The sequence below is a fragment of the Eulemur rufifrons genome, chromosome 24 (genome assembly GCF_041146395.1).
Source record: "Eulemur rufifrons isolate Redbay chromosome 24, OSU_ERuf_1, whole genome shotgun sequence".
Taxonomy (NCBI): Eukaryota; Metazoa; Chordata; class Mammalia; order Primates; family Lemuridae; genus Eulemur; species Eulemur rufifrons.
Genome location: NC_091006.1, coordinates 1415001 through 1442022, shown reverse-complemented (window position 1 = coordinate 1442022; position 27022 = coordinate 1415001). Strand labels below are relative to the sequence as shown.

The window sequence follows — 27022 nt, the reverse complement described above, 5'->3', positions numbered from 1 at the left end:
CACACCTGGAAATGATTAAGTGCATCTGGCAATGGGATTGCAGAGAAAGCGTGGGTATCCGTTAGCAGGAGCCAAAGAGGAAGAACCTGGACTTTTACCTCCAGGTCTGAGGGGTGAGGGGCGCTTTCCTGGTGGGGACTGCAGGGATGCCCAGAGGACGGGTGTGTGTTTCCCAGGGACTCATGTTTGAAATGCACAACAGACTGGCAGCTCTCAAACTGCATTGTGCATTAGAACCACCGGGGAGTTTGTAGAGACACAAAGCGGTTCTGATTCCCCAGGTCTGGGGTCAGGGGTAGAGGTGGTGTTGTTAAGAAGGGTCCCTAGCGATTTCAATGCAGGCGATACAAAGACCACACTTTGAGAAACCAACCTGGCATGGCCCAGGGAGCTTTAAGAAGTATCAATACCTGGTCCTCCCTCCCCCAATTCTGAGTTAATTGGTGAAAGGTGCAAACCGACTTTTGAGATCTTTCAAACCTCCCCCAGGTGCCCCTCTGGAGAGCCTGGGTGGGGAACCCCTGTCTAGAGCCTTCCTAGGAAGTGCCCTTGGAGGTGGGTACGACAGGATGGCTTAGTGGAGAAGACGGTCTAGACCACGGGAGGTATCTGGAGACTCTGAACCGGAGCATGGACAGCCCGTGCTCCTGTGCTCTCCACCGGACACAGGATCCTGTCTTGGGACTTTGGCCTCCGAGGCCAAAGTCCCTAATGAGACATGTTGAAGCACTGTAAACTCATGTTGAGAGCTAACCTAAGCCCAGAGATGCATGGGTACACACATGTATGCACGCACAGCCAGAAACACGCAGATTCACTCACACGCACGGACTGCATGAACCAGTGGACGAACAGGCGCCTCCCACCTTCCAAGCCCTGTCCTTTGCACTGGAGCTGAAACGAGCACAGAGACAGGGCCTGTGCCACCATGGCTTTCAGAGGAGACCCGTCACATGGCAAGCAAGTGGGATGCACGCGTGCAAACTCACACACACAGCACCACGGTGTGCAAGACGGTGGCGTCTCTTCACTCAGCCCACTGTTCTTTAAAGTTCAAAATGGCCTTGGCCTTCATTGCTCCAGAGAAGGTGAAGCCACAGCTGAGAAACAGAAACGGTTACTCCTCAGCACTGGAGTCTCCACGGGCCCAGCCTGGTGAATTAGAGGCCACTTAGTGGGTTTCCGAGAGTGGTGCTGCCCGCGCGCTGCACACAGGCTTCCGCCCGCCGTTCTCTGCCTTCTGCGCTGGCGGACGAGGGGCCCCCGCACTGTCTGCTCCTCCGTGCGGGGCCACCTCCCACCTGCCCCCCAACGGGCTCTGTTTGGGCAGCTGCTTCCCCGCACCCCAGTTCCCCACATCTATGCTCCGGAGTGGGGTTCTGTGGGATAATCTCATCCCGTTTGGATTTGGGTTTCAAAAAACAAACAATTCTAATTTCTTTATTAATCAATAAATGACTTGAATAACCAGCATTGCCGTCTGTCTTGAAGGCTGTGCCCCCTTTCCCGGGCTCCCTCTCCAGCTGCTGGGCACAGGGCCATGCAGTTGAGGCCAAAGCTCACCCCTGCCAGGGCGTGTTTGTGGCCAGGCACACGCGGGGACCGGAGTCGTCTGGGCTGAGCTTGCCCTCCCGAGAGTCCCGAGCAGCCCACGGGCTTCATGTTCCACGGGAAACAGCCCAGCTGTTCCCAGCCATTGCTTCCCCACAGGGCACCATTCAGAGTGCTCGAAAGGCAAACTTCTCACAACACTGGCCCGGATGGGGGGGCGAGGACCTGTCAGCAACTTTAACAGGCCCCGAGGGGCCGTCCAGGTCTGCACTTCCATGTGGCCACACAGATGCGTGCTGAGTCCACACCCTTCCAGCCAGGCGCTCTGGGACGACTCGCACAAAGCCCAGGCTCCAGGACGCCAGACCTCTGCCAGGGGCGAAGCCGTGGGCCTGCCCAGCCCCCAGCCAAGACCCGACTCTGCGCAAGACTCCGACAGGCACCTTCCCAAGCAGCCTCGTGGCACAGACAACCGCAGACCCTGCCAGCAGCTCTGTCCAGTGGAACGACTGGCCACCGAGGCCACAGACCGGCCCAAATCTACTGAGGGCATCACTCACACGGCCCGAGCTTCCCATGGGCTCATGAGTCCAGTCACCTCCGTGACGTTTGGGACTTGCTGTCTTTCTGTCTGCCTTTTGTAGGGGCCACACACACGCCTTCAGAGCCAGGCGGATCAGAGAGTTGGAAAAGCATCAAGGTGGGGGGCAAAAGCCTCCCCTGGAGGGCAGCGCCACTCAAAACTTTCCCCGGCACTGGGAGGGCCACGGAACCCGATTTCACAGACTGGGTCTGGCCCGGGCTGTCAGTCTGGGCTGTGTCTGGGACGAGGATGTGCAGGACTGGGCCATTCACCTGCCGCAGGAAGCGGGTGAGGATGCTGGTGGCCTTCCCTGGGAAGGCCCGCACGATGCATTACGGGAATAAGACATGGGCCCCACAGTGCCTTTCTAGAAAAGAGGGTTTTTCTAGAAAAGGCACAGTAAAATAAAAAAATCATCAGTTCATCATTCCAACAGACTAATGAAATTATTGCAACCATCTTACACTGAGCCAACTTCCCCCTGACATGTGGCATACGATATATATTTAGCTTTGCAATACCATTGATACTTTCTTCCAAGTCACTGCACCATAAATTTTTAGAAATACATGACCAGGTGGTTTGATTAGTGCATTGCACCTATTTTTACACGGGCCTGTCTTTTATGATTCTGAGCCTCCACTTTGCACTGGATACGCCAAAGGAACCTTACCAATCCGGGGAGTTATTTTAAAGCTATTCAGAACAAGTTCTCACGAGCACCTCTCCAAAAATAACAGGTGAACTAATATTACTCTCTTTGGAAACCTCTTGATCAAGCTTTTAAGCACGAATTTTTTTTTTTTTCTTGCTAAATATCCAAAAGCGTTTTCATTTTTAAGTTAACTGAATATTTTCCCGTATTTGCATCTTCTGTCTTATATTTATATTTATTTAGTCTTTTCTCCATGTCTTTGCTTAGTTAATACCAGGAGAGATAAATATGGTGGTGCCTTTGCAGAGAAGCTCCAGTACATTAATATAAATTGTACACTAATTCCCCCAAAGCATATATATGTTGTAAACCTGAAGACTTCTCACACAGCTGCTTATTGCTAAACAGTGCCTTGTCCAGAAGGGGACAATCTGTGTCTCTAATTGCTGTCACTGAAGCCGAGATTCATTATGTGACTTTCCCATTAAAATGTGAGCATTAATTTGTATAATGAAATATCACCCACTGCAGTGTTCATTAGCCATGCCCTACTGTATACGGCACATTGTTAGCTACCTAGAAACTGTAGTTAATTTCACTAATGGATATTTCCCTACTTAGTGTTTGGTGGGAAATTTATACTGTAACGTTACCTCTTAAACTTTTAAGGAAATTTAAATTCAATCAATTACGTTCAACAAAAGTTTGGGATGTCATTACGGCAGGAAGAGCAAAGATGGGGACCGAGTCGGAATAAAATGGGCTTTTAGTTCATCTCAGAAATAGGAAAACGATGGAATTTTAATTCAAAACAACAAGAAAAAAAATCAGCTCCTTTTGGAGATCTTTTTTTTTTCCCCATCATTATTCAGGTGTTTGCTCCCCTACCAAGGACAATACACGCTCTCCTTTTAGAAAAAGGAATGGGAAAAACATCCGTTTTCAACAACTCATTTTGGAAAATTTATTCAGTGTGCTCTGATATTTATTCAATGTGTTAAAACAGCCTGGTTACCTTACGTGGCAGAGGAAATATAGAAGCGTCAAAGGTAAGGTGTGTGTGCACCAGGCATAAGGTACCTGGATCGGGCCAGCAAAGACTTTCATTTCCGCCCAGGCTGATGCACCAGTTGGGGCCCGGGAAGCACTGGCAGGTGCAGGGCGGTTTCTGAGCGAGCTCGAGCAGTTCGCCGTCTCCGTGATTCTGGCACCAATTCCATCCCTCCTTCCATCCCGGGGGTCAGAGCAGCCCAAACACGCCACAGCGGCCATTTGTCTACCTGTCTGACCACTTCCCTAACCTCATTGTGCTAGCAGGGAAACTGAGGCACGTGGGGTCGGGGAGGTGGGGTAAAAGAGGAGCCAGGACCCACAGTACTTCCCTTTTACATCACCTGGAGGCTGCGTCCACACAACTTGTGAGTACAAGTCACTTCTTTCCCTCCTGCGGGTTATGGTGTGGACACACACTGTCAAAGAAATGTTGTATTAATTCCCTAAAACAAGCCAGAAATTCACTCAGAAAAGCAACAACAGCAATACAGTGCGGGGGGTGAGAGAAGGGGATTCCAGATTAGGAAGATCTGAGTTACACCCCGTAATCCAATGCTGGGCAACTCTGGGTCAGTAACTTCATGTCTCTGGGGCCCAGTTTCCTCCCTGCAAGGGGGCAGCGGATGGAACCTCGGTTCCGAGGTGCCGTAGGGGTTAAGGAGAGAGCTGACGTGCGGCACTTAGCACGGTGCCTGCCGTGGCCATGTCTGGAAAGCGGTGGCTGCCTCCACTGCTCCTGTCCCGTTAGCCAGGCTGGCTGAGTTGCTGTGGGTTCGGCCAGCTACAGACACAGCCTCCGTCGCAAGGCGCGACAACTCCCAGGCCACCCTCCCCACCCCCGCTGGGTGTGCGGCCCTCTGAGGGCAGCAGGGGAGAATTCGCTCACTTCCTCAATTCCCTTTGGTCCCAAAAGAAAGGGACGAGAAGGAAGGCAAGAGCAGAGAGGCGCCTTCCCATGTCCCCCCACAGCCAGCACCCAGGAGGGTGGGCAGTGCCGGGCAGCCCTTCCGCCCAGGGCCGAGCCCGCCCTGACCACAGCGGAGACCCTGGACAGCCACCACCGGCCTCCCTGTGAGGGTCCCTTCCCATAAAGAGGCTCCTGACTCGGGGCCAGGCCGGTCCATGCAGCACATCCAAACCAGATTAATAAACCGCCTGCATAATCTGAGAAGGAGAATAAAACTAATGAGATTTATTTTTAATTAGTCCCTGAACCTTCGTGCCTCCCGGTTTTCAGGAGTGAGGTTACTTGTTACATGTCTCCACAGTGGTCATTCCTGGGACGACAGTCTGATGCTGCAGCCCACACACGGGGTGTCACACCCACTGGGGGACTCAGGGGACAAACGCACACCCCCCGGCCTTTCAGGGACCTGTCAGCCTCCTGTACATGAAACATACATTGGACCCTCAGAGTGTCCCCAGGGCAGGGGGAGCAGGAGGGGTGCTGAAGGAAAGATGGGGTGCATCTGTGGGCAGGCTGACCATGAGGGAGACCTTGGGGACACCGCGGCCCCCTGCTGCAGGTTGTGACTCAATGTTTGCTGATGCATCATTCATTCATGTACTGGGATGATGACTCTTTTGTGTGTCATTTTGATGGGGCCCCAGGGTGCCCAGATACTTGGTTAAAGATTGTTCTAGATTGTTCTTGATTAGTCTGGGTGTGTCTGGGAGGGTGTTTTGGGGTGAGATTAACATTACAGTTGGTTCAAATAGATCACCCTCCCAGTGTGGGCCGCGTCCATTCTGCTGGAGGCCCGAATAGAGCAACAAACTGAGTAAGGGAGAACCTGCTCCCTCTGCCTGTCTTTGCACTGGACACGGGTCTTGTGCATTTGGGCTCAGACCCCGGCTGGAACTTGCAGCAGGGGCCGTCCCTGTCTCCAGCTCACCAGCTGCAGACCTCAGGACTGCTCAGCCTCTATAATCACGTGAGCCAATTCCTTGTAACTAATCTACCTACCTGTCTCTACGTGTCTACCTCCTGTTGGCCCTGCTTCACTGCAGAGCCGTGACTGACACAGTCCCCATTTGGAGCCTGCACTGACTGGCTCCGAATTCAAATCCGGGCATCGTGCTCTAGAAGAGAAATTTCCCTGCCCAGTGATTGGGTCCGAATCGACCCAGGGTAATGCTTCCAGGAGGGAAGTTCCACCCCTGCAGGGTTGGGGAGCAGCCAGCATCTACCCCACCTGGACCCGGGGTGACTGAGACAGCCCCGGGGACCCCACTGGCCTTGGAGACCCCGGGGGTCCTGCAGGTGCCTCCTGCAGTCCCCATGGACCTGGCTGAAGCTCTGGGGGTGGCAGACGTGTCCTAACTCGCTGCAGGGTCTCCCCGGCCCCCAGGTGTTCGGAGCAGCCAGACTGGTGCGTCTCCTCAGCACCTCTGACAAACAGATGTTAGGAGAGGAGCAGTAATTGAGTTAATGCGGTGGAGAAAAAGAGGAAAGTGGTTTTTATCAGTCAGTGTTTTGTGATGAAGACTTCTAATAAAGATAGAGTGGGATAGAAAAATTCAGAGAGTTTTGCCACCTCATCTCCAACCCAATTAAAATATATTTATTAATATTCCACGTTGGGCTTTTTAATGGGCTCACAGAGCTCCATTATACAGAAGCCTCAAACGATGGCATTTTGGAGAACATGCATTGTTATCTCATGGACCGCCGTCCTCTGGCCGCGTCATCTGAAAACACGAAGTTATGTCGCACGTGGAGCTCACGTTCCAGCGCGAGGAGAGACGGCAGCAGAACAGGGACCGAAGGGAAGGCGGTTCGGGGCGTCTCACCAACTTGAGCCCCACATGAAATCATTTATTAACAAATAACTTGATTTTGATTTTTAATTACTCGTGTAATCTGCACTTTTACATTGTCATAATGGATGTTTACTTCGGTGATTTATAGCATGTAACACTTTCTGTTCTATTCAAATGCACAAGTGTAAGCATTTTCCAACTTCTTTGTTCTTAGATAAAAAGGAAACTGATCTTTATCTGGTTGCCATTCTGCCTTTTAAACTCTGCAAATGCTGTTTCTGAGGGGCGGAGGTGCTGTGATGTTTCCATGGTTTCTTTCATTTTCTCCCTTAGTCATGGAAGTTTCCAGAATGCCCCTGTCCACGGCCCTGTCTTGCCTCCCTCAGTGTCTCCAAAGACTCCAAACTCCTTAAGTTTGTGAAGCAGAAGTTTGGAAAAATTCATCCTTCTCAAGCTTTAAAACTGCAGAAAGCGGCATCCCTTTACTCCCGCCCAGGGACTCCCGGACTTCGGACGCTCTGGCCTTGACCTCCCTGGACGTGTCTGTGGAGCGTCCGTCTTGCCCGTGGACCCGGCTCAGCCAAGCCCAGCGTCGGGAGGGCTGCGGAGCCTCACTCCCTGCCGGCGACCTCACCATGCTGAGCCACCACGCAGCTGGGAGCCTGGCCCTGGGTTCTGCCACTACATCGAATGAGACACACGCCACACCCGGCCTGGGTTGCACACTCCTGCCGACACCTCAGCGCTGGGTGCCCCGTGGACAGACTCCCTTGTCCTGGGAGTCTGTGGGTCCCCCACCAACCATGCCAACCCAAGGGGACACGGGCTCCAATCTGGGGAGGAAAATGGGCATTGGTCTAATCTGAGAAAGCCAGGTGTCTAAGCCGGCTTCCCTCAAGCCTGGGCACTTTCACTAATTCACTTGCTAATTCATTCATTCATTCCGCAAATGCTTCCTGAGTGCACACCTTGAGCCAGGCTCTGCTCTAGGCCCCGGGGACACAGCTGGACAGACAGACACAGCCTTTGCTGTCACGGAGCTCACATTCCAGTACACGGAGACAGGAGACAACAGAATCAGATGGGAGGACGCCAGGGAGCAAAGGGAGGCAGGGAAAGGGAAGGGAACGCCTCACAGAGAAGGGGCGTCGTGCTGCACCCTGGAAGGGAGGGAGCGAGCATGCAGGTCTCTGGCAGAGAAGTGCAAAGCGCAGAAACCCTGGGGAACTCGGGCCCTCCCTGCACTCCTAGAGAAGAGGTCTTCCCTTCCGTCAGCACCCAGGAAGCCAGCACCTGCAGCCTGACTGGGTTCCTGCGTCCCCTGGGGGAGGGGCCACCTCCCTTGATGCACTTGACCCCTGCGTGACACCTCGCACAGCACAGGGATGACGGGATGGAGTCACTCACTCACTGGGCATCTGTTCTGTCATTCGACCTCCCAGATAAGCCATCGTGCCCCTACCGGGTGCAAGGTGCTTTCGCAGGCACGGGGGTTACAGAGATGACAGCCGTTCCGAGGACGGACAGCACTGCCACCCTCACAAGTCTGAGGTTCTCCTGGGGGGGGTGGTCATCGAGACAAACAACACGTAAGGAAACAAACGCTCAACCCGAACAAGATCATTTGTGAAAGTGCTCAATTTATGGAGAAAATGAAGCCGGGAGCACGAGGGGTATTTTAGGAGGGGTAGTCAGGGATGGCCCTCCGAACAGATCACATTCAGGCTAAGCCCCCAGGGAGCACCTGGAGGAAGGGCATCCGGGGGGCCGTGGTGGGCTCGAGGCCCTGCAGGAGGAGCAAGCAGCTGCACTGGAGGCCCAGGAGGGAGGCTAGCGGCGTCTCAGAGAGAGGAGGAGGAGGATGAAGAGCCGCACAGGATGCGTTCGGGAGTGAGGCAGGGCCGGGTGCACGGGGCCTTCTGGGAGAGTCGTGGGACCTTGTGTAGAGTTTTAAAAGCCTCCCTTTGGCCTGAGATGCCCCCTTGAGAGGCATGCTCCGGGAGGAGCGGAGCCCGGGATGAGGCCCACCTATGCCCAGGTGGAGCCAGGAGCCGCCTGTGCCTGTCTGTCCTTGGGGTGCCTCGGTGTCGGGGAGATCTGTGGGCACCAGGTGAGACCCCAGGTGAGGGCCCCTCGTCTCTAACCACCGGACACACACGAGGCCCGTGGTGCTCGATACTCCTGCGCAACGCTGAGCGGCTTTATCGATTCCTTGGGAAATAAACTGCAATTATTTTTGAAAATAGATGGCGTATTTGTGTAGCCTCTGCAGCAGCTCACACTCCAATAGATAAAGTGTCAGAAGAAAAATCAAAGAAAATGGAGGTGTCCGTATCTCAGATAGATTTTGGGGGGGAGTATGTCCATGTGCAAACAACTAGCAGAAAAGCTAAAAGGGACGATGACTGAGGGACCAAGCGGAGAAGTCCCTATGACCAGTCCTCGGCCAGCATGGTGCCAGAACCAGAAAAACCCCGAGTGGTCCGGCAGCCCCTTCCTCCCGTCTGCTCAGGACCATCTCGGGTTTTCTCTGCAGGAGGCCCGGGCGGGGGAGAACGCTCCTCTCCACCCAGGTAACTCCAGGGGCCTGACCCCATCCACCCAGTCCCAGGTATGGGCCAAGGCCCGACTGCCTGGACACCTGGGGAAGTTGCTCCGGTCCCTTCCACCCCTGAGAGACTCTGAGCTGAGTTCGCATCACACACCTGAGAAGGTGCGGCAGGTGCTACTTGAGCACAGCAGCGGGAAAAGCCGTCAGCGACTGTGCTGGAGCCAAAGGCCTGGGCCACTCGAAAGCTGCATCTACGTGTCCCCGGGTCACTGGGGAGGGTGACTGTTCAGTGACAAATTAGGCCATCAGGGCCGGTTCCGACCCACACAGTGGCACACAGACAGGCCCGGGGAGAACTTCCCGGCCTCAGTGACCCGCACGGTTGTCAGATCTCCGCGGAATCAAGGCAGGGCGGGGCCTCCTGCTCCTCCGCGCCCCCCGACGCGCCCGGCCCCTCACCTGTGTGTATCCTCAGGTGCACCTTGAGGTGGTGGGACGTCCGGAAGGTTTTCCCGCAGTACGGGCAGTCCTTCGTGGCCGAGCCCAGGCTCCTGTCGCGAAGCAGCGCGGGTTGCTGGACCCCGGCGGCTCTGCCAGCCTCCTCGCCGATGTCTGCAGCGGAGGAGAAACGTTCTCACATCACTTCAGCACATGTCAGGAGTTGTTCGCACCAAAACTGCTAACGCCACACAAAGTTAAACATGTCAATACTACACCTGTCTGCTTCATTCTTTAGAATCTGACAGAATGCTGACAATTCATGTATTTTCTTGTTATTCTCTTAAATTATTTCATCTTCCTATCATCATTTTAAGCAGCATATGGTACCTTTATATTGAACTGAATTAAACGAGAAAAGAAACAGCTGTGTCAGCAGCTGGTTTGATTTTCTTCTTTTGCTTCGTTCCTATTAAATATTTTTTTTCAAAAGTTTAAAAATGTTCGTGTTTGTGGAATCTGATTAATTTATAATACGGACTAGCTGGAAAGTTCACTCCAAGATGGAAATCATATTTGCATTACAGCAAGCAACAAAAAAAAAAAAAAAAAAAAAATGTGTCTCAGCTGAGTCCCTAAGACATGCAGACATACAGCTATTTCGGGACAGGAAAGAAAATTATCCAAAACCGATCATTTCTTCCTCGTGGAGTCTTGTATCCAGCGCTGGCTGGTGTGATCTCATGAAAGGGAGAAGAAAAAGTATGGAAATGCGCTTCCACAATTAGCCCGTGACAAACATACAGCGACATATTCAAAGTCACACGCAGGAACTCAGCTGCAAGAGTCCCGCAAGCTTGCGGCACTGCGGTTAAATCTCCGCGCAGCGACTTGAGAACTTCCTCTGTAAAGTATCAACACAAATCGAGCTTCCTGCCGTTATTTGCTATGTAACCCGAACCATCAGAAAATGGAATGAAATCTACATCCGGCTGCCTTCTGCACAGACATGACGGGACATGATAGTAAATAAAACTGTGACAGTATCTCGTGGTTGGAGGGTGTGTTACGGCAACACCCCCGGCCTGACATCGCGCTGCCAAAGAGGGGACATCGGCGGACCAGGGCGGGAGTTGGGACTTTGCGACTCAGAGGACGGGAGACGAGAGAGCCGTTTCTGGACTCAGTCTTCTCGCTGCGTCTCGGGCCTCCCCACAGAGCTGGGTCTGAGTCAAGCTGCCGAGACGCGCAGGGTCCTCGCCGTCGCTTCCTGCCCACCCTCCAGGCCTCACAGCAAATCCCACCAGGAGAACGAGGGACCCTTTGGGATAACGAGCAGATCTGTGAGTTCTACAGAGATAGGAATAAATAAGACTTGTACCTTCCAAGGGATGGGAAATGCAAATGGCTTTCATTCCGCATCATCCGTGCCTGGCGTTCTCTGCTCACAGCCAAAGGGACAGACGTATAGACCACGGGCAAGACGAAGGCTGACACCCTCAATTCTTGTTTGGATGTTTGCTGCAAGCAACGGTGGAAACCCTTCTGCCTGGAGCACCCTCCCTGCAATTAGACCACGCATGGCCTCCTCGTCACCCCGGAAAGTTTCTTTGAAGGCTCACTTTTAATTCTGCTCTCCCCAGCTCTTCTTACCAGCATTGAAGAACAAGTCAAAGGATGTAATTACCCAGATTTTTCATTTTTTGCCTTATAATTTTGCACACACAGAAGGACTGAGCTCAACCACGTCTGGAACTCAGAGTTAGTCACGTCAGCCCATGGAGGCCTAGACGGTGGTTGTCCAAGGAACGCGTGAAGGCCACCAACGATGGCCAAGGCGTCAGGCACAAGGCAGCCTTGCAAAGTCACGGCAGACACACGCTGCACACGTGCTCACAGCGGGGACTCCGCCCCCTGCACGTGGAGCCCACCAGGGGCTGCTGCCAGAGGGGGTCACTGATGGCCCGGACGCCGGTTCCAAGTCAGCTGCAGCCCAGGCCTCATCAGCTGCAGTGCCATCTCCATCATCCCGTCCCTGTCCCTGTCCCTGTCCCCACCCCCTTCCGCCCAACAGCCTGCATTTGCCATCCCAGAATCACTGGGCTTTCCTTCCGCTGGGGTCACGGGGTCAGCTTAAAGCAATGAGGAGCCTGTTTAAAGTCCTGCCCGAGTGCTCCCGGCAGCATAGTGGAGACGCCCCGTGTAAGTCAGGGGCCCGATCGCTGTTGATGTCAACTGTAAGCGGGACTCAGTGTCCCGCTGTCGGCCCCGGGACAGAGGTGTGCAGGGGACAAAGTCGAGTGCCTGAGGGCCCCTGTGTAGCAGGGTCTGGGCCGTCCCCAGAGCTGCTTCCAAGGACCCCCCCCCCCACCAGCGAGCAGGAGCAAGGCGGCAGCTGTCACATAGGAGCTGCTGGAGGGATGATGGGGGCATATTCCCGCAAGAGCTTTCGGGGACCCCAGGGCGCGCTACAGATAAACACGCCGAGAGGGTGGCTCCGGAACGGAAGTTGAGGGTGAGGCTGCGCCTCATTGTGTGTCCTTCCGAGTGATGGCCTGTGTCTGTTTCCTTTTATCTTTCCATCTTGGATATGTGTGGCCCAATAAAAAGAATAAATTTGTAAGATAAACAGCTTTCTTTGCAGATTTAAGAGTCTAATTTTCACTTTACACAGAAACGGTTTTTTTTGGAGGGCTCTGAGGCCCATGGCGTTTACTCTTAGACTAATCCTACTGGAAAAACAAACTCTGAGCAACGAAGAGCGCGGTTGTGGGTGGTCCCAGGAAGTGTCCGGAGAGGCTGAGAGCCCAGCGCGGCGAAGGCAGCCCCGGCCACACACTCGGGCAACTGCGTGTGCGTCCAGCCTGTGCCTGGCCGGGCACTGGCAGCGGCCCCTGAGCTCAATCCAGCCCAGCCCCTCCGAGGACCCAAGAGTCTCATGCAGGGAGGAAGATGCGGCCACTCTCTGATTCCTTCTCCAGCTGGAGTGTGACAGTGTTCGTATCCACCCCCCCCACCCCGCAAACTGCAGGATCGGGTCCCGAGGCCTCCCCTGGGGCCCCACCTGGCACCCCAGCCGAGGAGAGCAGTCCCTGTCCCCGTCGCAGACAGGCCACTCCAGGAAACTGGTGGCAGGAAGATAGACGCATGACACAAAAATTGCATCTATGGTCCTTTGTCAGGCTGTTTGTGAACGGGTTTGAGGGTTGTTTTTTAATTTTTTTTTTATTTTCAACTTTCTTTCCCTCCAACCTGTGTGCGGTATTTCGTCCCTACCAATGGACTCTTTCTCTAAATGTGCTGGGGACGCTGAAGCTGGGAGTGTGCACAGGGTCAGCCTCGAACCTGCCGCCTGCTCCTCCGCGCTCCTCTGCGAGAGGAGGGAAGCTCTGCCGGCTCCTGCCCAGGGGCTGAGCCGGCCGGGAGCCGGGCCTCGGCCGCAGGCTGGCCGGCGTCTTCCCGCCTAACATGCCTCTGCCTGGGTGTGCTCGGGGCCCCCTGGTGACGGAGGAATCGCTGCTCCTGTGACCTCTGTTTCTGTCCTTGACCCCACTGAGTAACAGGGGCCATCTGTTCATGTCTTGTGTGGATGCGGCCAACATTCCCAACGGACGCAAGCTGCGTGTGCAACACACCCCGCCCCCCAGAGTGTTAGCCAAGAACAGGCGACTTGAACTTGGCATCAGACAACTCCGCCAGCTCTTTGGTGCCTACAAGCTGAACGCGATTTGCTACACAAAGAAGAGGAAATGGATTCCAATCACTTCAAGTTGCATTTCAAGAGTGTGTTGTTGGGGGTAAGGAGACAGCAGACCTTCCTGATTTGTCTTCTCAAGGTCAGAAACTGCCTTCTGCGTTGCTTGTTCTGAGCCCCCAAGTGTGCACGAGGTTTGCCTAGATCAAGGCGACGTTAAGGTGCACACCTCCCCGAGAACTCACAGGGAGGGTGCCAGGCAGGGCCGCCAGCTACGGACAGGAGGAGCAGTTGGGATTAAACCTGGCTGTGGGTCATCCCAGACGCCTCATCATCCACTGAACCAGACAGACAAAGAAACAGGTGCTTAGAGAGACAGCCAACCTTCCAGAAGTTAAAGACACACAGATGCTACCAGGAGTTGTCTGGAACCATCCCTGAGGCTGGCATCCTCCTGCACACAACCACGGCTTGCATTTATGGGCGCCTCATCACACACTTCACCTTACGCATATATGACGTGTCTGGAATTTAAAAACTTGGTTTATCAAATGATTTAGTACTTTGAGGGTAGATTTCCCTCCAGGCTATCTTTAAACGCCGAGCTTCCTTGGGACGTATTTAAAATAAGTGTGTTTGTCAAGAAGGCTGACTCGGGAGGTGGAATCGTCTTCCTGGGTCCCCAGTGTCTGGCTGTCCCTAGGCAAGTCCCGGTGCCCCTGCCCCGGTCCCTGGTTCCCATGTGACCCATGAGGACTGGACCTCCAGCTCTGGCTTCCTGCGATTCTGCGACGCTGGGAGCTGCCAAGCCCACCCAGGCCGTCTCTGCCCACCGCCTCTCTGCTGGCCTCCTCCCCCCACCCTGGCCTCCCCCTGTAGCCAAATGAGAAACTGAGGCTGAATCTTAAAAAGATGGGGAGAAATGGCCATGAACGGGACAGCAAGTGCTCCCCGAACAGTCCATGTACCCTGACATTTCCCAGCCTGCGTCGCTGGGTCCCACGCTGGATGCACGCTGACCCAGACCAGACTTTGCAGACTAAGGAACAAACGCGGGTGACGTGAAGCCACGGAGAGCTGGGGGCCGCTGCTGCGGGAGGAGATCAGGAGCTGAGTAGGAAGAGGCAACGTGCTACCGGTGAGGACTTCTGGGCTTGTCCCCAATTCCCAGGGTGAAAAGAGGCTGCTCCTTGCCCCGTGCCTGTCCCTCTCAGTTCTCATGTCATCCTAACTGCCATGCAGCCTTCCCTTCGTCTGCCCAAGGGCACCTTTTGGAAAGATTTCCCTGAAAAACATTATGATGGTGATGATGATGGTGATGATGATGATGGTGGTGATGATGGTGATGATGATGACGGTGGTGATGATGATGATGGTGGTGATGAGGTCCCTGCACGGAGTGGAGAATCGCCCCAGCAACCTCCCGTGGGTGAGGTCACTCTCTATATACCTGGACACTTAGCACTTTGTAGGAGAAAATGCCATGGTGTTTTAATTGCTATGGAACTTCTAGATAACAGAAAGTACATTTCCCAGATGAGTTTTCAACTAGTTCTGAAAGAGCATCTCAAAATCACAGCTCTCACTTCATTAATGAAGAAAAAGAACTATTTGTGGAGTCTGAGGAGTGAGCAACAGTTCAGAGGGTCACAAAAAAAATCGCATCTTTCTTAATGTTCTTGCCCACGTACACCAGTGCTTTCCGATCTTTCCAGGGACGAGAAAAATACTAACGCCTTGGATAAAGTCCAAGGGAATGCATAGTTACTCCTAAAAGGTTAACACTTCCCCTTATTTTGAAAACTTTAAAATTAACAGACTCGAATAAAGCCGTCATCGCAGCGGTAGAGATTCCTGCTAAGGTGAAGGTCTCCCTTTATTTTTGAAAATGATTTGAAATTAACAGTATGCATAAAAATGATAACATTACCGTGCACAAGTCTATTTAACTCTTAGAAGATGTCACTCACGCCGTGGGTCAGCATTAACTTGGTGTCTGCAGTCTCATCAAAGTTCTCGGTTTTCTGATGGCCAAATATAGTCATGTTCAACAGTTAGGCATTAGCATGGATTGATGAAAGTATGTGTTTAACTAAAGCGCTATTTCAGAAGAGGATGTGTACTTGTGAGAAGCCACAGGCAGCTTCTTTGGGGTTCTGGGGACGGGGTGGGGCTGGGCCCTGCTGGCCAGCCCTGTGCACGGCGGGTGGAGAGGTAGAACGTTCTCCACGGTGTCCTTCCTCACCCTCAACCCAGACTCAAACTGAGCAGAGCTCCATTTGCTTGTGGCAAGAATGGATTTCTAAAATTAGGGAATTAGGTCATCAAAAGGCTAAACAACTTTTTTTTTTTTTCAAAAAAGGAGAAAAAAATATAAGATACCAGGATTTCAAATAGCTTCTCTAAAGCAACATTTTGATGAGTTCAGTGCAAATGAATCAGAAACACATGGATTAAATTTCCCTTAAAATACACAAGGGCTTCAAGATCAAGAACTGTGGGCCCAGTGGGTTTCCGGTTTTACCACGCCCGGAGCCCTTTCTCAATCGTGGCGGGCGTCTGTGGAGCTCCCCTGCCGGCGACTGAGCCACCCAGGGTCTCTCCCTGGTGGCACTACGTGACACTGCTATGACAATACCCCCGTAACCCTCAGCTGCCACCTCTTGCCAAGGCCCTGGGGGCTGGCCCTGGGGTGGCCGTGGCAGGCACTCTTAGTCCCCAGCCCAGGGACGGTGCCCGTGGACACAGCAGGCAGGTTTTGGGTTCACAGTATCGACCTAGGCCATGACACCAAGGGGGCCGGGCTGTTTTGGGTTCCGCACGCCTGTCCCTTCCCTTTGTCCTGGTTGGGGACAGTGGGCTGCAGCCCACTACAGAGACCGTCAGGGTGACTCTATGAAGACCAGGGTCACCTACGACCTGGCCTTGGTGAGGAGACATAGGCAGGAGAGGGGTAGAGAGAGGTTCAGCCCAGGGACCTGCTGTCCCCTGGGAACAGCCCCCGGTCAGGAGCAGGGAGGAACTGGCTGCTGGTGTCCTCATTCTTCAGAAAAACCTCCAGCTCCTTCTCAAGACGTCCGGCCCCTGACCCAGGCAGCCCCTCCTGCTCCGACCTCATCCCCACCCCTGGCTGTCCTCCAGCTCCCTCCTCCCGTCCTGTTCTCAGGCTGGTCTCCAACCTGGGGCTCTGTCCCCGGGGACTCACAAGCAGACTCCGACCTCCTCGAGAGGCTGCCCCTGGCCTCGCTGCCGGGGAGGGAATCTCCCCGACCCCAGCTCTCGACGCCACTCCTCCCAGCACACGTGGCCCTTCGCAGACCGTGGCCGACCTGTGTCCCCTCTCTAGACCACGAGCTCCAGAACAGGCCGGTCACTGCGGGTTGTGGTGATCCCTCTGGCACGTAATGCTCCATGCACACTTTTCCGAATAAATGAAAGCGTCCGGGGAGGCAAGCACATTGGAATTCAGACTCGAAGACCAGCTCCTGACTGTGGGAGGGGAAGCTACTCTTGAGGAGCCCAGGAGGGAACGGCCCAGGGTACCCTCAAAATCTTGGAAGTGCCCCACAGTGCTCAGCACTGTCAGGGGCTGCAGTTTGACACCAACAGTGGGGGGAGGTCCGGTTACATCCAAGGAGGCTTCCTGGAGGAAGTGGCCTCGGGGTGTCACCCAGTTCTCTCTCCATCGAGGAGGAAAGAACCAGAAACACACATTATGATTCACAGGGCCACAAGCGAGCTCTCTAGAAGGCAAAGGCATCTGGCACCTTCCACCACACTCCACTTACTCAACTCCTGGCTAAAAGAGATCTCACAGTCAGAAGAAACAGCCTCACATAAGCACAAAGAGGTATTAGTCAATAGAATACAGTAAAACAGATATTTTTTAAGTAATCTATGACCCAATTACTATTATAATTATCGTAAAATATTTTTATGCCTTTGTTTTTTCATATTTCAAATGAAGGGCCCCCTTTTTAAAAAAGAAAACTACAGAAGCTTCTACTTTCAGTAAAGCATAAATTCCCAAAAGATTTCTACATAATTTATTTTCTTCCAAAAAAAAAAAAGCTATAGCTTTTAAGATCCTCTTAAGATAATTTACAGCCCCTCCTGCGGGGTGGGGGGGCGGGGAGAAGGTTGGAGAAATCCAGCTGCAGGAATTCGTACCTGAAGGACGCTGAGCACAAGCCTCTGGACCAATCTTTGTTAAAATGTGTTTGGTCAGTGGCCATAAGTTGTGGAGCGGACTTTCCTCCTGGGAATCGCGCCTTGAAAGGAGAGAGGATGATGTGGAGATACCCCTCCCCTGGAGACGTGTTTTGCCATATTCTATTTTAAACAAAGACGACATCTTAAGCACCTTGCAATATCTTCCATTTAATAGTTGGCAGAAGGCAAGTCCCTGGTGAACACTGGGCTGTGTCTTTCTCTTTAACCAGCTGAGTGACCGGAGCTTTTAATATAGCCGTTCCAATTATTGTAAAAGTCATCTAGTACCTTATAACCACAAATATTGACAGTTTACTGCACAACACATTCCTGACATTTGAAGGTCACACCATACATAATACATATTCTTTTATAAAAGTGTCTGGAACAAAGAGATACATGATAAGCAGTTGCTTCTCCCAGCTCGTAGGGACGCGGGGCGCGGGCCGACTTCAGGTTGCGGGGGAGGCGCACGCACCATTGTAAATGATCCACCACGGCGGCGTGGGGGCTCGTGACGGCTCATCACGAAACGGCCGTGTGCGCGCGGCGGGCGGGCTGGCTGGGCGTGGGGTCTGCGCGGTTCCCCTCCGCCGAGTTCGGGTCACGGCGCCTCCTCGCCACGGCGGCGCGGCCTCACCTGGCAATCGGATTTTCCCCCAAAGCCACTGAGCACAGCAGACTAACAATATGCTGCTTTCCGTATTGGTTTACAAGGGGCCACCTGGCCCAGTTCGGGTGGCCCCTAGCCTACAGCGGTGCCTCTGGGGGCACGTCAGACAGCCACACCGCCCCTCCCCGAGACAGTGGCACCCACAGAGTCCCGGTCACCTCGTCCCTGACCTTGGCACAGGGGTACGCAGCAGCTACACAAGGGAGATGACCCAGGTGTGAAGGAAGTTCCAGAAAGCTCTGCTGACGCTGAGGGCACCCGGGGATCTCCGGGGGGCCATGCTGGGAAGGACAGCACTATTCCCTGTTCCTTTCCCCAAAGGCTCCTCTGTCTCAATCCCACTGGTCCTTCCGCAGTTAAATCTGACAGGTGCAAAACACAGAATAAGTAGAGAGGTTTTGCAGTCCAAGCGGCCTCGGGTCAAAACCAAGTTCCACCAATTCTTACGAGTGTGATCGGGCGCACTACACAACCTCTCGGAGGTTTGGGGTCCTTATCTGCGAAACAGGGGTACTCAGAGGAATTCGTATCTCAAAGAATTGTATAGAGGAAGGGATATAAATCACTTAGCACAGTGCCTGACTGGGGGTGTGTTCCAGTTAATAGTGCTCTCAGCATGAATCCTGCCACAGGGACAGGTCTGACGCGAGCCTGGCGTGGCGCTGGGGAGACCCGTGGTCTCGGAGCCGGCCCCCGCCAAAGCCAGCTCCCGGCTCTGGAGTCAGACTCGTACAAAGCTGCACACCGAGGGCACATGTTCCCTTCTGAAAAGTCCGGGTTGGAGCAGTTCCTCCTCCGACGCTCTAAAATCCCAGGCAATTCTCCCAAGTTAACAGCAGAAAAACAATTCAAACTGCAATTTAGCTCCGCATAGATGACAATCTTTAATCACAGATGAAGTGGCAGGTCATTAGGATCCACACCAAACTCCCTTCCAGATGACACTAACGGCTGCTGTTTAAAATATGTAGATATATATGTGCATGTGTAAACACAAATATATATATATTTAGAACTGTATTAAAATAAATAATCAGCAAACCCTCAAAATAATCAAAAGCCCCTCCAAGAGTAATTTTATTTGGATTTCCAGTACGAACGCCCTAAAATTTAAAACATGAGACCCAAATGATTTCTATAAAGATGACGTGTTTATTAGCATTAAATCCCAAGAAAGAGGGCTTCCGCATAAAGAACCCGTTTTTGCATCTGAAAAGCATGCCTGTGAGGATGTGTGTGTTTCTTTAAGAAGCTATTCTGTTTTAGAGGGTAGCCTGTAAGATGGGGCACCACGTGATCCCGAGGTTGCTATGGTAAATATGCATTTTTTATTGAAGAGTAAACAGTGGCAGAAAACAAGTGTCAATTGCCAGCTCTGAAGTTACTGCCATTTTTGAGCTGCACTGACTCACCCAGCCCTTTTAATTTGAGAACCTTCATCAGATGAACACTCTCGTTGGATCAATATTTAAAATTTTTTGAATAAATGCTGAGCCCTTCTATACCTTGTAGTAATAAATACTTTAGTTGACATGTAAAAATTAGCAAACAAAAAAAAAAAAGAAAGAAAGAAAGAAAAAAAAAAAAAAAGAAAGAAGGAAAAAAAAAAAAAAAACCCTCCCAGCTCTGCTGAGCAAGCGCAGCACACTGGTCTCGCTGGAGACCTGTGCCCGGCTGGTGGACTCCAAGGGACAAAACCTTTGGCCTCAGCGCAGGCCACCGAGCAGGCGAGCCAAGGAGACAGCTGAGGCTACTCTGCTATCCATTGTCTTGGTGCACTGGACACATGGACGCCATAGCCGGTGCCCCATGCATGCCCCCGTCCCCAGCGTCGTGTCCCTGGCAACGTGGATGTCCCGGGTTGCTCAAAGAGCAGCAAACTTTAGCTAATATGACTGTGATACGTTTAGCAAAGTTTTCACTGTTTTTCCCATTATAGAGATCGGTGGGAACAGGAATTTATTCCTAGCAGTTCTTGAGAGGCAACTTGGTTTCCTCCGTTATATCCACATGGGTGAACTTTCTCAGTTATAAATCAGGCTTCGTCACTCCCGGTCACAAGCTCAGCGAGCTCCTGGTCCCATTCTGAGTGTCCCCTTCAACTAGCCTCCCTGGCGAGGTGAAGAGTTTGGATTTTGTTCCGTTCAGACACCAGCTTTCCTCCCGGCCTGTAAAGTGCAGGGACGAGGGATGTAAGTCTCCCTCCTGCACACCTGGCAAGCGGCAGACACCCAAAAGCTACCTGAATGCCTGGATGTGCGAATAAAGGAGCTGACCCGGCCCCGGGACGAGCCACCTGGGCAGCAGCTTCTAGCAGGAAGGTCAAGCCTGCTCAGGCTTCTCATAATCACAGATAAAAGTACCAAGTGTTGACAAATTGCGTTCTCTCCAGGATCTGGGAATCCCATAGACTAATCTAAAGGAATTTTGACTGGGGACAAGGAAGGGACTACACAAGCTGAGTGTGTCCTCCAAGGAGCCCCCCCAGGAGTGGGCAAGACCAAGCGGCCCTTGATTGCTGGGGAGAGGGGCAGCAGGCGGCCTCAGGCGTGTGCAGAGACCTCCCGGCCCTCCCAACACAGAGAGACGCACGGGCAGCTTTTAACTCTGAACAAGCCTGCTCTGGCATGAGAGCACCTCAAACACCAACCGAGGTGTGTTTGACTCTGAGATCGGAGTTCGAATCTAACCTGCCAGCGCTGGCTCTGAGATCCTGAGCAAAACACCAAACCTTCACGAGCTTTGGTTTCCTTGTCTGTAAAACTGGGTACTGGGATGATGGTACTTACCACAGAGGAACCTGAGTGTTTCACGAGACGGTGGGTTTGCAGCGGCGGCACGGCAGAGCGGCAAAGCCACGGCCAGTCTGCGAACGTTCCTGACTTTGCCCAGCCTCCAAACACTGTCTGTGAAATGGGAACAACAGCACCTACTTTGCAACCCCTTGTGAAAACCAAAGGAGATAATGCACGGGGGATATCTGGTAGATTCCCAAACGGCAGCTCCCCCGCCCTGCACCTACAAGGTCCAAAATACAGGACGATGCACCAGCACAAACCAGCAGGTGACAATCCGTATAGCACAGTCACCGCAGGAGCCCTCCAAGCGGTCGGCCCCCGTCCCCCGCACATTCTGCCAGTGCCACCCAGACGCGGCAGAGTGGGGCCTTTGTTACAGCCGGGGAGACTGCACGGGGACCATGCAGGCAAAACAGGTCGCTCACTCCTACACTTCCCACCCCCGATGCTTATCTGGCACCTGTCCTCACAGGATCCCTTTGAAGTGAGCAGGTGGGGGAGGACCGGGATGACGGGAGAAGGGGGCAATGTTGTAGCAACTCAGGTGTCACCACCCCGAGCTCCACCCTTGAGACGACCCGTGTTAAAGGGCAATGGGGAGCTTCCTCTCAACGTCTCCACGGGGCACCCCATTCGTCCAGACGGCAGGTGGCCACAGCGACACAGCCCCAGGGCCCTCCAGTCCGACACACCAGCCACGGACCTGCACCCGAGAGACCCTCGGGCAGCCCCTGCTCCCCCAGGAGAGTGCCCCAACATTGACAAAGAACCTCACTGCTGTCCCACGGGCGGTGGGCAGTGCCGTGGGACTGCAGTGTGATTTGAGGGGTGTCGCCTCTAATCCCAAGACATCTTGAGAGTCCCGGACCCTGTGGGCCCACCAGGGGAGAGATTTCTCTGTAGGATTTCAGAACCTCAACACGTACACTTCCCTCTTCCTCAAGTACAAACCCCAAACGCCAGCCTCGGCGCCCCCACCTCCACCCTGCCTGGCTAATCCCACTCACTGTGGGGTGTCTGGTGCCAACGCTGCTCGTGTTCCCTTCCGGACCGAGTGGAGTCTGCCCGATCACCCAGGACTCGACCTCCAGGACACCTACGTTTGCGCTTAGTGTACGTGTGTGTGATTAACGTCTGTCTCTTGCACCAAACTGCAAACCCTTCAAGGGCTGGGACGGGGTCTACTTTTCTCACTCTGTGTCTCTGACACTCCCGGTGCGGCGTGGGAGCTCGGGAAATGCGGACGGATGGAATGAATGCGCCATGGCACCAGGGAGAGCGGGGTGGGCCATCCGCCATCGTGCAGTCCAGGGAGGCTGCCTCTTCCTCCCAGGGCTTAACCAGCTGCTCTGACTTGCCCCTCGGAACAGTGCGGGGCTGGCACTTGCTTCTGAGAGGGGAGAGACCACAGTGGCCCTCGCCAGGAAGGCAGGCGAGACGCGGGAAGTCTGGTCTCCGTGTGGCCTCAGTCCCACTCCCTGGTGCGCTGCTCCTCCAGGCTCTCCTTGAGGGGGTGCAGGGGTCCCACCACCAGAGCATGAGCCCCTTGCGGGAGGAGGAGACCTTGGCTTGGTTGCCCGATCTTCACGGCACCCTTGTGCTGCTCCAGGCTGTTCGAGATCCCCCCATGGCAGGTAAACACCTGCTCTGCCCAGGGCCTGACGTCTACACGGACACTTGGCTCTGCCCCGCCGGGGCCTGACGTCTACACGGACACTCGGCTCTGCTCCGCCCAGGGCCTGACATCTACACGGACACTCGGCTCTGCCCCGCCAGGGCCTGACGTCTACACGGACACTCGGCTCTGCCCCGCCAGGGCCTGACGTCTACACGGACACTCGGCTCTGCCCCGCCGGGGCCTGACGTCTTCACGGACACTCGGCTCTGCCCCGCCGGGGCCTGACGTCTACACGGACACTCGGCTCTGCTCCGTCGGGGCCCGACGTCTACACGGACACTCGGCTCTGCCCTGCCAGGGCCTGACGTCTACACGGACACTCGGCTCTGCCCTGCCAGGGCCTGACGTCTACACGGACACTCGGCTCTGCTCCACCAGGGCCCGACGTCTACACCGACACTCGGCTCTGCCCCGCCAGGGCCTGACGTCTACACAGACACTCAGCTCTGCTCCGCAGTGAGCTGGTGGCTCCCGAGAGCCCCACGCCAGAGCTGGGCTGGGGGAGGCAGGTGGCACCATTTGGGCAAACAGAACCCCGGGGGCAAGAGCTGTGGGTGCTGGCCAGGGCCGCTGCTGGTGGGAAAGCAGAGCGCGGGCCCAGGGCAGCGCGTCAGGCGCTCTTTCTGCCTCGGCGCTTCCGCTGGGCTTCCGGGCCTGAGGAAAAAGTCTGCCCAGACACATGTTCCGGGGGCGTCCTGCCACACGCATGCTCTGCGTGTGCTGCTGGGATCAGGATGCGTCCTCCTCCCCCTGTGTGCGGTGCTCACCGGGTGCTCCTTCCCCGGCCTGGCACCCGTCGCCCTCCACGTCCCCCCTCACCCCCGACCCCTGCACCTCCCCCTCCCCGGCTCCCCTCCAGTCGGGCCTCGCCCAACACTGAGCGCTCAGTGCCTCCCCAGCAAGTCTTTGGTCCACCTGGTCTACTGCGGCACCCCCAGCCTCCAGCAGGGTGCCTGACACACAGTGGGCGCTTCATAGGCACTTACTGCACAAATAGCAACGTGACAAGGCGACATCACCTGGCTCGATTAGATACTGGGGACCTTTTCTTTAATATGGAGGATCTCTGTCTCCACTCCCTCCGGAAGCCCGTCCGCACTGATATTCACAGCAGCGCCGCCGCCCTGGCGCACATCAGTCCTGTGATGCTAATTTCTACCCCGTAACCGAGGGAGACAACTAGACGTCGCGGGGTTATTCACAACTCCTGCCCCTCATCCCCCGGCTTCTCCTCAGGGGGAAATTGCACAGGAAAACATTTCCTCATCTGTATGTCGCAGCACGGTTATAATCCACCTATCATGACTGCAATTTTGGGAATCAAAGCGGAGATCCCAGACAGCAGTGCGATCTACATTTCAGCCACATATATTATAATAAATTAAGTCGAAGAAAGAGTTCTGCATTAACGACCGCTCTGTGTCTTTAATACCCTGTGAGAACATCACGGCCCCCTGCAGAAGGGCTCGGCCTTCCCCGCCTGCTGCCCCGGGCTGTCGTGATGCTACTGCCCCCCAGTGCCGCGGGGGTCTGGCTGGACCGTGCGCTTGGAGTGTGGACTGCACGGGCTTCTGCACCACGGGTTCAAAGCCACCCAAGGCCACGGGTGTGCAGAAGTGTCTGCAAAGAAGCAGGCAGCGTGGGCAGCAGGCTGCGGGAGGTGCTTAGACTGAGCTTCAGGGACACAGCTCGGAGGACCTGGCCAGGGAGGGGGAGGGGACGAGCTGTCCTCCCCACCCTCAAGACCTCCCCTGAGTCCTTTCCTGTCCTGGGGCTGCCGGGTCCACTTCTGTGTCAGGTGGGTGGCAACGCTAATTGGGAGTGCAAAGGTTCAGGCACACCAGGTTTGCATGTGCTGAATTTGTTTCTGACATTTACAAATTTGGGACATTTCCCCCACATGGGGTTGGGATTCCCACCTTCTCCCGAGAGATCACGTCCTCTCCCAGCCCTGGGTCCACGGTCCCAAGGAGCAGGCCGTTGGGCTGAGCAGGGTCCGCTCCCTGCCCACCTGGCCCTGCCCACGTCTCTACCTGGCCGCCCCCACCCTGCGGGCGTCTCTGCATTTTCCTTCTCCGCCGAGATGATCGCGGACGCCCTTTCCACCTCTAACAACGGCCTTAATAACCTCAGTTGAGCAAATAAGGCAGAAGCCTCCAGACTAATTCTCGTAATTACGACGGGTCTATTATTTCAAAGCCAGCGATGATTGTGGGGTCAGGTACTCAGAGGAAGAGGGAGGGAAACATACTTTAAAGTGATAGCAAATACCCTTTGATTCTTTGCACTGATACCAAATTGCATCCAGAGATGCTGAAACCTTAGTCAAATTTCAAAGAGGCCTCAGGAGGAAGGGCAGGGATCAGAGAGACAGACGGAGGGACTGGAGGGCCACGCACCATCAAGACCATGTCCCAGGGCTCGTGGCTGGGCCCAGGCCAAGGGGACGGTGACACGGTCTCGACTGCTGTGCGGGTCGGGGGTCTCTCGCCACACCCGGCCTTCACCGCTCTCCCCTGGGCCAGGGAGGCCTGACCTTGTCCTCTCTGCTCCTCCAGGGCCTCCCGTGGCCAACTTGCCACGGCAAAGCCTCGCCCGGCCTCCCAGCACCCCCTTCCTGAGCATTTCTGCACAGCGACCGCTGCACCGGACTGCTCGCGATTCCACCGTGTGCTTTGATTCCCGCTGCTCACCAAGAGCAAGGACCCCGCGGCTTTGCCCGGCTCGTAATCACCAGCACGGCCTAGCCGAGGGCTGGCCCACGGAGTCACTCGATAAACACACGTCGGTTGACCTTTCCATTGTGAAAGACACTGTTATTATCTCCTCTGGGACTTCCGCACAGAGAGAGAAAGAGTGGTCGGCACTGAAAACACTTCAGACGTTCCGGCCTCATTTCTCCTTAGTTTGTGCTCCCAGTGTCGGCCTGAATGGCTGTGCTCTCCCGCAGCTCCCGCGTGAGCTCACCCGGCCCACGGTGTCACCGGCCGCCCCGCACTGCCCAGGCGGCGGCCCCACCGTGGTGGCCGTCTGCATCATGTGACGAGGTGCCCTGTCCTCCCCCTGGTCCTCATCTGCCTTAGAGAAATGCGGCCACGCACTGTGCCCACAGGGCCCACCTTTCCCTTCTGCCCTTGTCCCTCTGCAGACGAATCTGTGGGCCCCTGCAGGGTTCTCAACCCGGTGCCGGACATTCTCGTTTTACTTCTGGAAGCTTCCATGAAGAAGAGGAAGGCCAAGAAGCAATGTCACGCCCTCTTCCACGGTGTCCACCGCGGATTTGTGGCCAAAGGCCAAGACCAAGAAAGCCCCTTTGTTGCATCGAGGGCTCTCCGAGGTGTCCCCTGCTCCGCCGACCGCAGGGCACTGCCGAGATGGCGCTCTGTGCCAACGGCACGACACACTCCCGCTGAGGACGATCGGAGGCTGGAGTCTTTACCCGGAAGGAGCTTAACATGCACATGGAGAACAAAATGAATATACAGAAATAATAACAATAATAATAAAATCTGAATGGTGACAATAAATGACTACTATGACAGCAGCCACCAGTTATTGAGCACGTGCTCTCCCTCTACCTAAATCCATCCTCACAAAGCCCTGGAGGGCAGGAAGTGCTATTATCCCCACTGCACAGACGGGCAGACGGAGGCGAGCAGAGGTTGCGTGACAAGTCCAGGCTCACACAGCTGGACAGGGCAGAGGAGGCCGGAGTCACCGAGCTTTCCGGTTACCCAGAGCCCAGGGTAACAGCGAGTGTTCACGACGTGCCGGGCACAAGACAGACATGAAGGGAAGGGAACGGTGGCCGCTGTGTGTTGGCCGCTGGTCTTGACGCAGGAGAAAAAACGTGCCCCAAGAAAAGCCACAGGGAGAAGAGCAGTAGCGAAACCCTGCCAAGGGGGTAACGTCCTCCTGGAGGTGGGGACCCTGGGCTTTCCTGTCCACCCTTCTATGCGGCCACCAACATCGTCACACCGTTCCTCACTGCACTGAGAGCCTTTCTGACCCCCTGCAGGACCGGGGGCCTCTGGCCACCAGACACTGCCATTGCAGGGTCATTACCAGCAAACGGATCAGGGAGAGCACGCACGCCCCAGCACTCCACCCCGCCATGTCCACGAGATCCAGAGGAGGCCCGGGCTGGAACAGACTTTTCTATTTTTTGAGGGTGGGAGTAAATTGAATAACCTCTCCCTAACCATCCACTCCACTCCGACGATGACAAACGGCTTCGATTGAATGATCTATGGAGGATGGTAGAAGGGGTGTGTCTGTGGTCTGTGCTCCTCTCCTTGGGGGAATCACTTTGAAAACATATGCCATTTGGCACAATCTGCTCAGCTTCACAGGCAAAGCAGACCCCTCTGGGG

At 54.6% G+C, this 27022-nt stretch overlaps 1 protein-coding gene across 3 annotated transcripts in view; it reads right to left on the bottom strand.

The window, feature by feature from the left end:
- Positions 1-27022, bottom strand: part of ZNF536 (zinc finger protein 536) — a 417728-nt gene that overhangs the window by 144314 nt on the left and 246392 nt on the right. For all 3 annotated transcript variants that reach the window (XM_069457658.1, XM_069457659.1, XM_069457660.1), the window contains one exon: positions 9616-9768. In XM_069457658.1, coding sequence (XP_069313759.1) covers positions 9616-9768 — 153 coding nt within the window. The remainder of the gene's footprint in view (positions 1-9615; positions 9769-27022) is intronic.